General features: G+C 49.8%; 4 protein-coding genes across 4 annotated transcripts; 3 read left to right on the top strand and 1 right to left on the bottom strand.

Moving 5' to 3' along the window:
* Nucleotides 1-3,398: 3,398 nt before the first annotated feature.
* hmg1 (HMG-CoA reductase) lies at nucleotides 3,399-6,903 on the top strand (the record flags this gene model as incomplete). The annotated part of the gene is made up of 3 exons (XM_039072915.1): nucleotides 3,399-3,734; nucleotides 3,804-6,505; nucleotides 6,567-6,903. 3 exons carry the CDS (start codon nucleotides 3,399-3,401, stop codon nucleotides 6,901-6,903), a joined length of 3,375 nt encoding a protein of 1,124 aa, XP_038929109.1.
* A 1,413-nt stretch (nucleotides 6,904-8,316) lies between these two features.
* Nucleotides 8,317-11,020, top strand: LCP9604111_5137 (putative cell polarity protein; the record flags this gene model as incomplete). The annotated part of the gene is made up of 2 exons (XM_039072914.1): nucleotides 8,317-10,554; nucleotides 10,616-11,020. The coding sequence occupies 2 exons, from the start codon at nucleotides 8,317-8,319 to the stop codon at nucleotides 11,018-11,020; spliced, it is 2,643 nt and encodes an 880-aa protein (XP_038929108.1).
* Nucleotides 11,021-11,967: 947 nt separating this feature from the next.
* Nucleotides 11,968-12,801, top strand: cyp4 (peptidyl-prolyl cis-trans isomerase; the record flags this gene model as incomplete). The annotated part of the gene is made up of 4 exons (XM_039072913.1): nucleotides 11,968-12,031; nucleotides 12,203-12,372; nucleotides 12,437-12,543; nucleotides 12,615-12,801. The coding sequence occupies 4 exons, from the start codon at nucleotides 11,968-11,970 to the stop codon at nucleotides 12,799-12,801; spliced, it is 528 nt and encodes a 175-aa protein (XP_038929107.1).
* An 817-nt stretch (nucleotides 12,802-13,618) lies between these two features.
* Nucleotides 13,619-14,587, bottom strand: LCP9604111_5135 (high-affinity Cu transporter CTR3; the record flags this gene model as incomplete). The annotated part of the gene is made up of 4 exons (XM_039072912.1): nucleotides 13,619-13,655; nucleotides 13,719-14,325; nucleotides 14,387-14,417; nucleotides 14,486-14,587. 4 exons carry the CDS (start codon nucleotides 14,585-14,587, stop codon nucleotides 13,619-13,621), a joined length of 777 nt encoding a protein of 258 aa, XP_038929106.1.
* Nucleotides 14,588-14,619: the final 32 nt, after the last annotated feature.

Genomic DNA, 14,619 nt, shown 5'->3' with positions numbered 1-14,619 from the left:
CTCTCAGCTATAAGACCCTACCTATTTATTTTATTTACACTGTTTACATTGTTTATTTACATATGGCGGCATGAAAAAAGAGCAGTTAGTCGTTTCGTTCTGCACAACTATCTCGCGGCCGCAGGCCGGCGAGATCCCTCGTAGAGTCGTTCAGGCAAGGGAATACTAGTTAACTAGTTATACGAGTAAGTAACTAAGTAAATAAGCAGATAAGCCTGCCCCTACCGCCTACCCCCTAGGGGGGGGTGTGGGGGGTGGGGTAGGTTCGAATGCCTAAAGGCTTATATAGAGTATACCAGCTACCTGTAAACGACCACTCGGGGTGGTGACGCATACGGGTTATAGTTTGCTGAGCGTAGACGAATCAAAGTCTGTCCTAATGTGACCTACTACATATAGGGGGTAGCCTAGGTTATATAAGCCTTTAGGCATTCGAACCTACCCCCCACCCCCCACCCCTAGGGGGGTAGGACCCTAGGGGTAGGCGGTAGGGGTAGGCCTATCTGCTTATTTACTTACTTGCTTAAATGGGCTGCAGCCGGTGTAGCGGCTACGCCACGGTTTACTTATTTTCTTACTTGCTCAATTAGTTACTTAGTTACTTGCTTACTTGCTTACTTGCTTACTTGCTTGCTTACCTACTTAGTTACTTGCTTACTTGCTTGCTTACTTGCTTGCTTACTTGCTTAAATGGCCTGCAGCCGGCATAGTGGCTATACCGCGGTTTAATTATTTAATTATTTAATTGGTTGATTGTTTACTTGGTTAAAGGGTGGCTACGCAATGGCCGCCTAATTTAGGGTAACGTAATTCCCGGCCGAGCTGCGCAGCCCAGAACACATACAGTCATGTTTCATGAGTATTTGCACCCCAGTACTTCGGGGGGGGGCCCTATTTTCTGCCGGAAAAACTTCGTACTCACTCCCAGCCAGTCGCACTATGCGGGTGGCTCCTATAATAATAGGAATAGGCAGGCGGTATTCACAGAGCGGTCAATGGTAGAGGTACCGGGGTACAAATACTCATGCAACGCCACTGTAGTAAAAGCGATAAATTACAACATGATATTTCAACAACGGTTGTCTATATGAGCTTTTCCTTCTAGTCTAATGCTTTTTATCTGATATCTAGCTACTTACTGGAGTTTAAAGGGATTTAATAAATTAGTGACTGAGATATATATATTTCTAGGGTTCAGCGACGTATTTTTCGATACCATAATAATGCAAGTTCTCGATTTATTCAAAACTGATATATGATACTACAAATGCTTATCAATTGCTATCGGCGAGTAATAAAATTAAAAAAGAGCGTTGGTTGTTGAAATATCATGTTGTAATTTGTCGCTTTTACTATGTGTTCTGGGCTGCGCAGCTCGCCCGGGTGCGCAGCTCGACCGGGAATTACGTTAGGCCTAGTATTCCCTTGCCTGAACGACTCTATTATTTTGCTGTTCGCTCAGCAAAATAACCTAGGCTACCCCCTACAGTAGGTCACATTAGGACAGACTTTGGTTCGTCAACGCTCAGCAAACTATAACCCGTATGCGTCACCACCCCGAGTGGTCGCTTATAGGTAGCTGGTAATGTCTGTTTCATTTGTTCTTGTCCCCCTTTATCATGACCACCCCTTATGGCAGTTGGTTGTTCCCAAATCTATGAGCACATGATTGTCGCAGGCTGACCCTGACATTGTAATCTACTAATACGATTGCGAACACGCTGATCAAAATACAGGACAATCCCAACTACAGGCTTACATAATGAATGGGGAGTGCCCAGATGCCCCCCAGGCCCAGGTTTCAGGAGGTGCCACCCGGCGACCCCTGGCTTAGGGCCCAGTCCATGGGGTTCACTTGGTGATCAAAAAAGCAGCAAAAGGGGAGTACCAACAAGCATCAGAGAGCACCAATACCATAGGAAAGCCACTTGAGGCCACCCAAGGCACCCAAGGCACCTCAGAAAGTGAGAAGTTCTGCACATTCCCAAGACCGGAGTAACTCGGCATTTACCAAGTCAACGATCTAATCTTTTTCTCTTTTTCACTTGGCAAGCTCGGTTACCGAGTTTATTATGGATATATGGAGTCTGCACCGGGTCAATCCGAGAAGATGATTTGACTCCGAGTTATCAGATTTTTATCAGATTTTTATCAGATTTCTCCGTAGCTCCACCGGGTGGATTCCATCTCACTGGTATGAGAGAAATTGGGTGGACTCTTTTTCTGACATGGACTCGCAGATTGGATGCCCAGTCCTCCGTATATCCCTCGACTTCCCTCTTCAGACTAAGGGAAATGTGGCTGACGTGGACGGAACAAAACCTCATTTGAATAATACAGGGCTAATAACCCTGAACAAAACGAGTGGAGCCTTTGTTGCTTCTCTCCCACATTCTGTTTTGTATCACGTAAAGATGTCAAGATTTGAGCAATATAGATTGAATGTCTTCCTAAAGATTCCTAATTCAATTCACTATGTATAGTGTGCAACATGGTATGCTGTGTCCCATGTCCCATGACTATAGTTAAAGGATCGGCGTAAATATAAACAAATGCCTGTGCATTCAATAGCTCCAATTCCTTGGGTTGTACTTTGTACTTTGTCTGTTGTAGGCACTCGGTACCTACCTACTTGGGCTTTTGTTCGGTGGGAATTTTCTCTAAAGGGTCTACTGCATCACCCGCGGACTTGAATTGCCATTTACAAATACTATGTTATTCCTCCATATCACCCTCTTCAAGCCATTCCGCTATATGTAGTTCTTTATGAAATATTGCAGCCTGGATCGTAATCGTGGAATTTCCCCTCCATGTCAGCTTGACTCGAGGATCCGGCATATTATTGTTCTGCCCATTCTTCCAAGGTTCCTAACGCTTCTATTATTTATTATTTATTCTTTGTTCTCGTTATAAAATACCAAGATTCTCCAATAATAAATCGCCTCGCTGGAAACCCGACCAATTCTCCACTAGCTGAAGTCTTGGCGACCCCGTTGTCGGCGATACTTAATTCCAGCGGTCTCGGGCACCTATTATTTCAGCTTCAGGGGGCCCTTGCTTTTTTTTCCCTTTACGACCTCCGATTCCAAGGGCTGTGCCTTGAGCTTTCTTTACTTCTCCCCTCGGTACGTATTATTTTTTTGGTTTGGACCTTGGTTTCTGCAACTAAGAGAAGAAAAAAACAGTAGCCCGGAATCCTGTCCAGTCAACATCGACTTGTGCAGCCCATATGCGCTCCTAGAATTAGATCTTAATTCAAAGATTTTCTCCTCAGGATTGGTTTTGGTGTAAAACATCATCCCACGACGGCTTTCCTCGCAGGTTCTGGTCCTTGCGGACCGTCTTAAACACAACGCCTTCAACAGACGTCCTCACCGCTTCCTCCGCGACTAGTCAACATGGCTACCTCGTTCATCACCAAACGCCTTCGCTCAAACGAGGAAGAGCAGAATACTCAACCCAGCTGGATCCGGCGTCAAGTTGTGTCAGGCCTCCAGTTTATTTCTCACCGGGCCTGTGTGCACCCTATTCACACTCTTGTGGTGATCGCCATCCTTGCCAGCACTACCTATGTGGGTCTGCTCGAAGGCAGCCTGCTTGATACCCCGAAAGACTCGTTAAGTGTCGCGGGACAGGTCGACACCGATGCCCTTCTCCAGGGAAGTCGAAATCTGCGACTCGGAGAATCAACTTCCTGGAAGTGGCAGGCGGAAGATGCGTGGACTGACCCCCAGGTGAGCCCATTTCACCCCACCGTTCTTCTTGGGCGTCGAGAATGATATACTGACTCAATGAAATGTTAGAATAAGAAGCCTGCTGCCCAGCACCTGGCTCTGACGACCCTCATCTTCCCTGATTCCACCAACTCTGATTCAACTGCCCCGGCAGCTGATGATGTCCCGATTCCTGCCGATATCTCCGCCAACTCGGTACCGTACACCCCGAACCTCTTCTCGCATTTTACTCATGACGCTTCCCTGGTTTACACCGTGCCCTTTGAACAAGTCTCCGAACTTTTGAGAGCTGTGCAGGAGATCCCTGCCCCACCCACGGATGGGAATGAGGTGGAATCCAAGAAATGGATCATGAGAGCTGCTCGTGGCCCGGTCCACGGATCCCGCAGAGCTGTAAAGCTCTGGATCGCGGATTCATGGAATTCCTTTGTGGATCTGATCAAGCACGCGGAAACCATTGACATTGTTATCATGGCTCTTGGCTACCTCTCGATGCACCTGAGTTTCGTCTCACTCTTCTTCTCCATGCGACGATTGGGCTCCAACTTTTGGCTTGGGGCTACCGTGCTCCTCTCTGGCACCTTTGCATTCCTTTTTGGACTACACGTGACCACTAGGCTGGGCGTGCCTATCAACCTCCTCTTGCTGTCTGAAGGTCTTCCATTCTTGGTTGTCACCATTGGATTTGAGAAGCCGATTATGTTCACTCGGGCCGTCCTGAAAGCTTCCGTGGACAATCGCCGACCTCTTCCCGGCGCTGCCCCTCGCCCGCTGGCATCGAGCACACCGAGGTCCATCCAGGACTCTATCGCAGCTGCGATTAAGGACCAAGGTTACGAGATCGTTCAGCACTACTGCATTGAGATTGGTCTATTGGCTTTGGGTGCGGCATCTGGCGTCCAGGGTGGACTCCAGCAGTTCTGCTTCCTCGCAGCTTTGATCTTGTTCTTTGACTGCGTGCTTCTCTTCACCTTCTATACCACCATTCTCTGCATCAAGCTCGAGATCACTCGGATAAAGCGTCACGTGGCACTTCGCAAGGCCTTAGAAGAAGATGGCATTACCCACACCGTTGCCGAGAATGTCGCTTCTAGCAACGACTGGCCTAACGCCAGATCTGGCGAGGCGGACACCAGCATCTTTGGCCGCAAGATCAAGTCGAGCAATGTGCGCCGGTTCAAGATTATCATGGTTGGTGGTTTGATTTTGATCAATGTCGTGAACATGTCAGCCATTCCTTTCCGGAACACCGGCAACGGTGGCCTGCTCTCGCGTTTCTCCAACGTCCTGTCTCCTACCCCCATCGATCCTTTCAAAGTGGCAGAGAATGGCCTGGATAGTGTGTACGTGGCTGCCAAGAGCCAGAAGCAGGAGACTATTGTTACCATCCTTTCGCCGATCAAGTACAAGTTGGAGTACCCCTCAGTTCACTACGCAGCTCTTACCGACTCTGGTTCGTTTGACATCGAGTACACTGATCAGTTCTTGGATGCCGTGGGTGGCAAGGTTCTCGAAAGTCTGCTCAAGAGCGTCGAAGACCCTGTCATCAGCAAATGGATCATCGCCGCTTTGACTCTCAGCATCATCCTTAACGGATATCTTTTCAATGCTGCCCGTTGGAGTATCAAGGACCCTGAGACCCTTCCCGAGCCTGTGATCGCACCGAAGGTCTACCCCAAGTTTGAACCAAATGAACAACAGTCAAGAAGGAGCGTCGAAGAATGCGAGTCTCTGCTCAGGGCAAAGCGTGCGCCCTTGCTTACCGATGAGGAGCTGATCGATCTTTCCCTCCGCGGCAAGCTTCCAGGTTACGCGCTGGAAAAGTCTATGGAGGATGAGAACTTGATGAGTCGTGTTGATGCCTTTACTCGTGCTGTGAAGATCCGCAGATCTGTGGTCTCCCGGACTCCTACTACCTCTGCTATCACTTCCGTTTTGGAAAACTCCAAGCTCCCCTACCTGAATTACAACTATGGCCTTGTCCACGGTGCTTGCTGTGAAAACGTTATCGGATACTTGCCCCTTCCTGTTGGTGTCGCTGGTCCTCTCAATATCGATGGACAAAATTACTTTATCCCCATGGCTACTACCGAAGGTGTCTTGGTGGCTAGTACAAGTCGTGGCTCCAAGGCAATCAACGCCGGTGGTGGTGCAGTGACTGTGCTGACCGGTGATGGTATGACTCGTGGTCCTTGTGTAACTTTCCCAACCTTGGCCCGGGCTGCCGCTGCTAAGGTTTGGATCGATTCCGAGGAAGGCCGGAGTATCATGACAACAGCTTTCAACTCGACCAGTCGCTTTGCCCGTCTGCAGAGCATCAAGACTGCCCTTGCCGGAACCTACCTGTATATCCGCTTCAAGACTACCACTGGTGATGCCATGGGTATGAACATGATCTCTAAAGGCTGCGAGAAGGCACTGGACGTTATGCATAAGGAGTGTGGTTTCGATGACATGTCCATCATTTCGCTTTCTGGTAACTTCTGCACAGATAAGAAGTCTGCTGCTATCAACTGGACTGATGGCCGTGGTAAGTCCGTCGTGGCAGAGGCTATCATTCCTGGCCATATTGTCAAGAGTGTCCTTAAGAGCGACGTCGACGCACTGGTTGAGCTGAACGTCAGCAAGAATTTGATCGGAAGTGCGATGGCGGGCAGCTTGGGTGGCTTCAACGCTCATGCTTCTAACATCGTGTCTGCCATTTTCCTGGCCACTGGTCAGGATCCGGCCCAGAACGTTGAGAGCAGCAGCTGTATCACAACCATGAAGAAGTAAGCTTTATCATCCGCCACTTTTTGACCATTGAGATGCTAATAATGATTTCCTCAACAGCAACAATGGCAACCTCCAGATCGCTGTGTCTATGCCTTCCATTGAGGTAGGCACCATTGGCGGTGGCACTATCCTTGAAGCGCAAGGTGCTATGCTGGATCTCCTGGGTGTCCGCGGTGCTCACTCGACTTACCCCGGCGAAAACGCACGCCAGTTGTCTCGTATCATTGCTGCCTCCGTTCTCGCCGGTGAGCTCAGTCTCTGCTCTGCGCTCGCCGCCGGTCATCTCGTCAAGGCACACATGGCCCACAACCGTAGCGCAGCTCCCACACGGTCCTCAACCCCCGTGTCTTCTGCCGTTAGCGCCACCCGTGGCCTTTCCATGACCTCCAAATAAACGATGACATGACTCACTCCTCCTGGCCCGCAGCTGTAGGCCAATGTAAATGTGTGGCTACGACCCATGATTCTTCCGATACCATTCACTTTCAAGACTCTTTGGCGTACCTACCGCTCGCCTTGTCTTTGCCTCTGCATTATAATGGGAGACCATCTCAACTGACAGTAAAAAAAAAAAAAAAAATTCAATTACTGACGCTATCCGGTCTCCGGACAGGCCGGTATTGAAGAATCATTCGATGCCAGGGGATCAGCAAGATCCAAATGAGGCATACTGAAGGCATCTCCCTTGGGAGCACTATAACCAATGCTTCAAAGCATTCATGCGTGTATTGAAGCTGTTCCACATTGTGTACTTAGTTGTTTCGGCATTTTTTTTTACATTTTACACTTCCCATTCCCATAGATATGACCGAAAGAATTTATTTGTTTTCCAGGCCTAGTTCTCAAATAATACAAGGTGGGACCCGTGGACTGTCGGTTACAACATACAACATACAAAATTATACGGTGTACAAAATTATGGGGCAAGGCAAGGGCCTAGAATCGTCAACTCCTGAATTCTTCTCATTTGGATGGTTCTATTATTAAATTTGATATACGGAGTAGAAGGTAAGTCCATGTAGATATGTCAAGGTCAATGTCTGGATATGATTTTATTGAACATGTTTAAAGTTAGCTACATTACTTATAGATATGTAATTCCTCGATACATTCTAGTACATAGATGTGTACGAAGTAGTAACTATGTAGTATGCTGGGAGTTCCCCTGGCCCGTGGCCTTGGCAGGGAGAGGTATAGAATACAAGTATCATATACGAGTATAGCCACTTTTCGACTTGACTAGTGATCTTATTATTGATCAAGCTTTAGGAAAACGATGTTCCTGGGGTTATGCAGTCAGCCAAGTAAAAGGAATACATAAAAAAAAGGAAAGAAAAATAATGCGCATCAGATCTGAGATCATACCCTCACGCATAAATCCCTGTAGATGCATACATATAGTAGCGCTAATACTGTACGGCCCCGGGGAGTAAGGAACTCGAAGTAACAGACTGGTATTGCCGTAAGGGAACTGCGGAGAGTTCAGTTACTAAAACCACTTTCGCACTTTCGGTTTGTCCCTTTTCCACCATATCAGTCCAGTCCTTCACTCTTTCGGATCTGGTGCTTTCGCTGTTCGTATTCTTCGACTATTTACGACTCCCTCGTGGCGAATCACGACTCCTCACCTACCTCCGGTTACATTGTCTCAGATTGGGATCTTAGTGGAGAAATACAGGGGATTTCGTTTTTTTTACCGTGACGAAGTGAATGCCTTTATCGATTATCTGTGACAGCTGGCCCCGTCGGACAGCGAGTGTGAATATTCAATAGTGAGAAATCAGAACACCCCCAGTTTGAGCCTGATATGCATGGGGGTTCGGGAGCCATGTCGCCTGTCTCTGTTGATGGTAGCGAATGGTCGGGACTAAATCAGTATGGAAAGTCGGACGGGCCATTCTCACCATCATCGCGAGCCAACCTAGCCACACCTCCGACCTCCGGCGTCCCGAGCGTACCGCTAAGTCCCAGTGGGCCACCTCCTTCGATATCACCCTCCATCCGAAGCGGTAACCCATCCCCGCCCAGCTCAGTCGCCGCAAGATCCAGTTCCGGGACACTAGGAGACGGCCCGCGCGATGGAAGACGCTATCGTCAGATGGAGGAGATCCTGGGCCAGCACTACGTGGTCCTGAAAAGATTCCTGAATGGCACAGCCCGCGACGACCGTGGCAAGTCGAATAAAGCCCGAGATAAACTGCTGCGGCTATCGCCAACCCAGTTCCATGAACTTTCCACCGATGTTTACGACGAATTGATCCGGCGACAGCAGGCCTCGCCGCCTCCTGGACGGCCACCTCGTACGGACGTGCCTCCTTATCTCCCCGCTCGAAGCGACTTCCACGAAAAGCGCAACCATGCCCGCCAAAAGCTTGCTGCGCTCCACCACGTGCGCTTCCGAGATTTGGCGACCGATGTCTTCTGTGAGCTGGAGCGCCGCTTCCCGCATTTCACCAGCCGAGATTACCGCGCCCGACCGCCTCCCAATATGGGCCCTGGTAGCGCTCGCACCTCGCAACAGTCTGCTCGGGGTCCTCCCCCGCATATGGGCCGCGGGTACCCGTCTGGTGGTCCCCCAGGCAGTCCGTTTCCTCCGCGTGCTGGCTCTCTTGGGGGCCCACCGAGTATAAATGGCGATGGACCGTTTCCTCGGTCTTTCCAGAGCAATACTATGGTCCCGAATAAGAGCACGATGGTCGAGGATAGCGATGATATGGGGCCAGATGATGAGGATGATGCTCGGAGTGATGCGTTCGCTCTAGATGCTCTGAGCCGACGGGGTACTACAACGACCTTGGGTGAGAGTGAGCGGAGATTGTTATTAGAAAGCCAGACACAAGTATCGGTTCTCCAAGATAAGATCGAAAAGTTGGAAGAATTAGTCCGCGCCAAGGATGAAGAGTTGGCCCAGTCATCACAAGATGCAGATTCTTCCGGGATCAGTCATAACGAACGCCAGGAGTGGGACGAGTTACGACATGATCTTGAGAGTAAGGTATCAAAAGCCGAGGATCTCAACAGCTCGCTTCAGCTAGAGCTTGAGCGGGTTAGAACCGAGCACGAGACTGTGGAACGAGATCTTCGCAGTCAGCTTAATGACTCTTCCCGGGGTGTCGATGATGCGGGTCTACAAGCGCGCTATGTTGATCTAGAGACTCAGCACCAGAACTTGCAGGCAGAGTTGCAGCAGCAGAAACAGGTGACCGACGAGGTCCGCCGCGAGGCAGCGGCTTTCCTGACGGAAATGAAGACTCTTTCAGCCGAGAGTCAGTCTAATTGGGAGCGCGAAGAACAGCTCTCGCATGAGGTGCACAGACTCGAGGCAGATGCCAACGAATGGAAGCATCGTTATGCCAAGGTCAAGGCGCAGCTGCGGCATCTTCGCACGTCCTCTGGTGGTTTCGCCGACTCGCGGCCCGACGCAAGTCTTGTCGCCAAAGAGCATGAGTTGGTGCAAGCCGACGGGTTGGTCAAAGATATCCATGTTACTAAGTTCCAGGTATCTGTGGACGAGCTCCTGCGAGTTGCGCGTTTCGAGGAATCGCATGTGGTGCTCCAACACATTAAGATGGTCATTGTAACAGTTCGCCATATTCTGCAGGACGTGGAGTATTCCTCGATCCCGGTGGATGGGTCGGCTGCTCTGCGCGCAAAGGTCAAGGGCCAGGTGTCTACGACAGCAAACAACATGATCACCGCTACCCGCAACTTCGCTAGCTCTGGTGGTTTATCCCCGGTGTCGCTCCTTGATGCAGCGGCCTCACATCTTTGCACCGCTATTGTTGACCTGATACGGGTGGTGAAGATCCAGGCATCGCCTATAGATGAGCTGGAGGATGAAGATTATGAGGTGGATGTACCTCAAGACCAATTCCCCGACTATTTTGGTACATCTGGCAGTCAAAAGCGGATGAGCAATAACTCCGTCTACAGTGCTATTAGTCGTCCAGATGACTCTCAGTACCCTGCGCAGAATGGCGCGACTAATGACCTCAATCATGGCTGGGGGCATGTGCAAGAAGATCATGAGGTGTTGGAACTTAAGGTGGGTCGACCGGAGAAAGATAATACCGCTCAACGAATGATTTACTGACGGATGATCCTAGCTCTATGTCGAGGACCAGACCGATGGCATGGTCCAACAAATCCAGGCTTTGGTGGCCAGTATCCGAGCCGAGGACAACCTGCAAACTGTTCAGACGCACGTATCTGCCATTTCGAACGTTGTTGCGAATGTGGTATCCGCTACAGAGCAGTTGATGCGCGAACGCAGCGGAGACATCACTTTGCGGCAGACATCTGAACCAGTCATCGCGGCATTGGACCAGTGTCGCGGCCGGTTGGCGGCCACTGCCGGTGAGGGCCAAGACGCCACCACCCCGGAGCAATTGCATGAGCTCACGAACAAACTGCCTCCCATTGCATTTGAGATCGCTCGGCAGATCAAAGACCTCGTTCAGCGGCTTGAGGCTACATCGGTGGCTACTGGCGAGGAAGATGACTTCCGGTAAATGAGCTTAACCGAAGTATTGTTTTTCATCAGGTGAACTCGGAGCTACTCATTTTGTCTTTCTTTCCCCTCAAATTCTTCTTTATATTCCTTCCTCTTTGCCCCTTGCTTTTCAGCGACTATTTATCTATGGCAACGAGCGGACAATGTCGAAACGATGTCCCGACATGTGTGGCATTTATGGGCTTTCCTGCCCCTTTGTCATTTCTCCTATATTTTCCTATTCTTTGTACTTTATTTTAGCCCTTTTGTATTGATCATCTAGGTTTTTCGGCCTGATTTCATGTTGATTCGTGCCTCTTTATTTTATCTCACGACCGCTTGCTGGTGTCGGGCTATCATTTCTTTGCATTTGGATGCATACAAAATGAAAGTACCCTGTACATCTTCAACATAATGACTATACCAATAAATCAATGCAAGTTTCCCCCTCGAAAGATGCATGTCTTCTTGTAGCCAAGATTGCTAGTTCGGAAGGGATATCCCGGAAGACATTACATAATCTCGGAGCTCTAGACGCCTTTTGGCGTTGAGCTTCGTTTTTTTCCTTCTTTCTACTTCTTTAATTCGCATTCCTCATCATCTATATCCTTTGTAAGTGCGATTGGTCCCTTTTCATCTGAAGGATAGAGAAAATATCCACTTTGCTTCAGACTCTTTCGGAGACATCATTAGGCAACAGAGGCAGTGATGTTTTCCCCCTTGGAAGTCTGGAGAAGCTCCAAAGTGGAGCCTCAGGCAGAAACTGCACAAGTGGTCTTTAAGTCAACCCCAGCAAGCTAACCCCAAAGTAGCCCGGCACCCGAGTTCACCCGCTCCGCCCTGCCCCTCACCATGTTCTGCCGACTGAGGTCAATAACCCCACCTTCTTCCCTCTTCTCTTCTTCCCTCTTCAATTGCACTTCTTTCCACCCCGCTGCCCGATCTTTCGCTTCATCAACCGCCGCTATGTCCACCCCCAACACTACCGCTTTCTTCGAGGTCCAGTACGCCCCTGCTGGCTCCTCTACCCGTAAGTTTTCCTGTTATTCTCGTTTCCGGCGGGGCAGGGAGTTTTTGCCTCCGCGCTCCAGCCTCACCTTGCTGTCTCCAACCTTCAGCTTTCAATGCTAGCATCAAAGCTTGGAGGTTTCACATCATGTCTCAGTAATTGGAATTGAAATTGATGCTAACTCCTCATTAGCCAAGATTGGCCGCATCAACTTCAAGCTCTACCCCGACGAGGTCCCTAAGACTGCCAAGAACTTCGCTGAGCTTTGCAACGCCAAGCAGGGTGAGGGCTACAAGGGCTCTTCCTTCCACCGTGTCATCCCCCAGTTCATGCTCCAGGGTGGTGACTTCACCCGTGGCAACGTAAGTTTTCTAATCCTGACAACCGCCTAATGCTCGGTATCTGATTTTGATTTTACCGGAATAGGGTACCGGTGGCCGCTCCATCTACGGCGAGAAGTTCCCCGATGAGAACTTCGTCCACAAGCACACCCGCCCTGGTCTTCTGTCCATGGCCAACGCTGGCCCCAACACGTAAGTCTCAGTCTTGTATCCCGGCTGGTCTACATCCAGAGAACCATACTGACCGTTTCCCTCTTTTCTAGAAACGGCTCCCAGTTCTTCATCACCACTGTTGCCACCTCGTGGCTCGATGGCAAGCACGTCGTCTTCGGCGAGGTCGCTGATAATGAGTCCCTGAAGGTTGTCAAGGAGATCGAGGCCCTCGGCTCCTCCTCCGGCTCCATCCGCTCCGCTGTCAAGCCCACCATCGTCAACTGCGGTGGCAACTAAAAAGCTCATTCTGGAGATTTAGTTGGGTGTTGGGAGGATGAACGTCTTTCTTTTCGTCATGGACTTGCTTCTTTCCCAACGCTCTAGTGCGGCGTGGGACTAGCATAGGTGGCTTTCCCTTTTGCGCCTTGTAATCTAAAGTTTCTACCAAGCTAGCTCATACATTCCTATCTGTCGTGGGGACTTAATGTTCAATTTGAGGATTAGTAGTTTTGTAAGAGCGACTTTTCTAGATATTACCTTTGAGCCAAGCTCCTAAAACCTGCATGTCAACCTAAACATATTTCGAGTCAATCCACGGCAAAGCACGAAATCATCCAGGTGCTCCTATTGCCATTCCTTCCCAGGTCTTCTCCCAGCAAAGAACCCCACGTATGGTGTGGTGGTTCGATCACTCGGCGGGGTCTGCGGCTAACTACATCACCTTACCCCGCGTGCGGCAGGTTTTTTTTTTTTAGCGGAAAACGTTTCCACCGCCTCCAATAGATAACCTAGTACCTTGGTAGTCAGATGATATTAGTAATGGGTGATGCATACTCTACTGTAAGTCTGTTTCATTTATTGTGAGAGGGCAATTGAGTAGAGAGTAATCGAGATAGAAGAGATGGTTCATACGTCATGGCATTACAGGTGAGAACAAAAGACAAGAACAGAAACAAGGAGGAATAATTGTGGACACAAGCAAGTGCATATTACCCTCTGCCATTTCGAGACAGAGAAAACAAATACCGGGGATATCAGACGCATCCAGAGATGCTGGTGTAGAATCAAATCGTAATTGGAACGCAAGTCAAGACAACACACCATGCCCAGGCATTTAACCACAGCACTTAGTGACAGACGTAGCATCTGACCTGAAGAAGAAAGAAGCCATGTTAGCCCTGGTGAAAGTATAGTAGTTGAACGAAACAACTTACTCCTTATTCAAGTCCACCGGCTCCCAGGAGAAGATGAACGCGCCCAGGAAGGCACCAATGAAGATACAGATGATGATATACCCATTGAAGTACATAGCGAGCAGCATGATGATGTACGCAACAGCAAACTGCGTCATATGCAGCAGCGAGCGCAGAGAATGCTCAACAAGCGACGGACGATACGGGGCAAGCAAAGCATCCTGTCTCTGGCCGCCGACATCCCGAATGCAATTAGCCGGCGCAGCAGCAGAGACAGAAGCCTTATTTTTCGACACTCCGTTCTGGGGAGCACCCGACACAGGAGTGATGATGTCGTCGTCTGCGGAGGACCTAGCGTCGATCTCTGCGTTGCCGCCGCAGCAGTTGCCGGGCGGCTTGGTGGTGTCTGTGTCTTCTTCGCTGCGCAGGGGGACGTTGGAGATGGATTGCGCGGTAGAAGAGTCCGACATGTAGAGTCTTCGAAGGCGGGCTCGACGCACTATGAAGGAGTCGTATTCTCGGCCTAGACGGCGGAGGAACTCAAGGCTCAATACGAGGCAGATCACTCCAATACAGGAGCCGGCGAACATGCCGCGCGTCCTGATGTGCCATGTTTTGGCGAGGAAGCCTAGGTTGGTTTAGTTGGCTTTATAGCCTTGTGCAGAGGGATTATAGCTGGGGCTGCGTACATGAGTCGATTGTATACCAGTTCCAAAGCATCTGATCATGACTGTGAGTAAGCTTGAATCCATACAAGGTAGTGAATGTGCGATTGATATTAGACGGACCGATATTTTGCAACTATGTCCCACGTCCGCTTTGGTGGCACTGGCCATCGCTGCCGAGGCTGTGGCAGTGGCCGTTGACATGGTCATCCCGCCCATATCCATGATTGATTGTTGATTGGGGACCTTAGGAGCAC

The sequence above is a fragment of the Penicillium roqueforti genome (genome assembly GCF_015533775.1).
Source record: "Penicillium roqueforti strain LCP96 04111 chromosome Unknown scaffold_11, whole genome shotgun sequence".
In the NCBI taxonomy this organism is placed as follows: Eukaryota; Fungi; Ascomycota; class Eurotiomycetes; order Eurotiales; family Aspergillaceae; genus Penicillium; species Penicillium roqueforti.
Note: the sequence above shows the minus strand (reverse complement) of the source record. Positions and strands in the feature narration are given on the sequence as shown.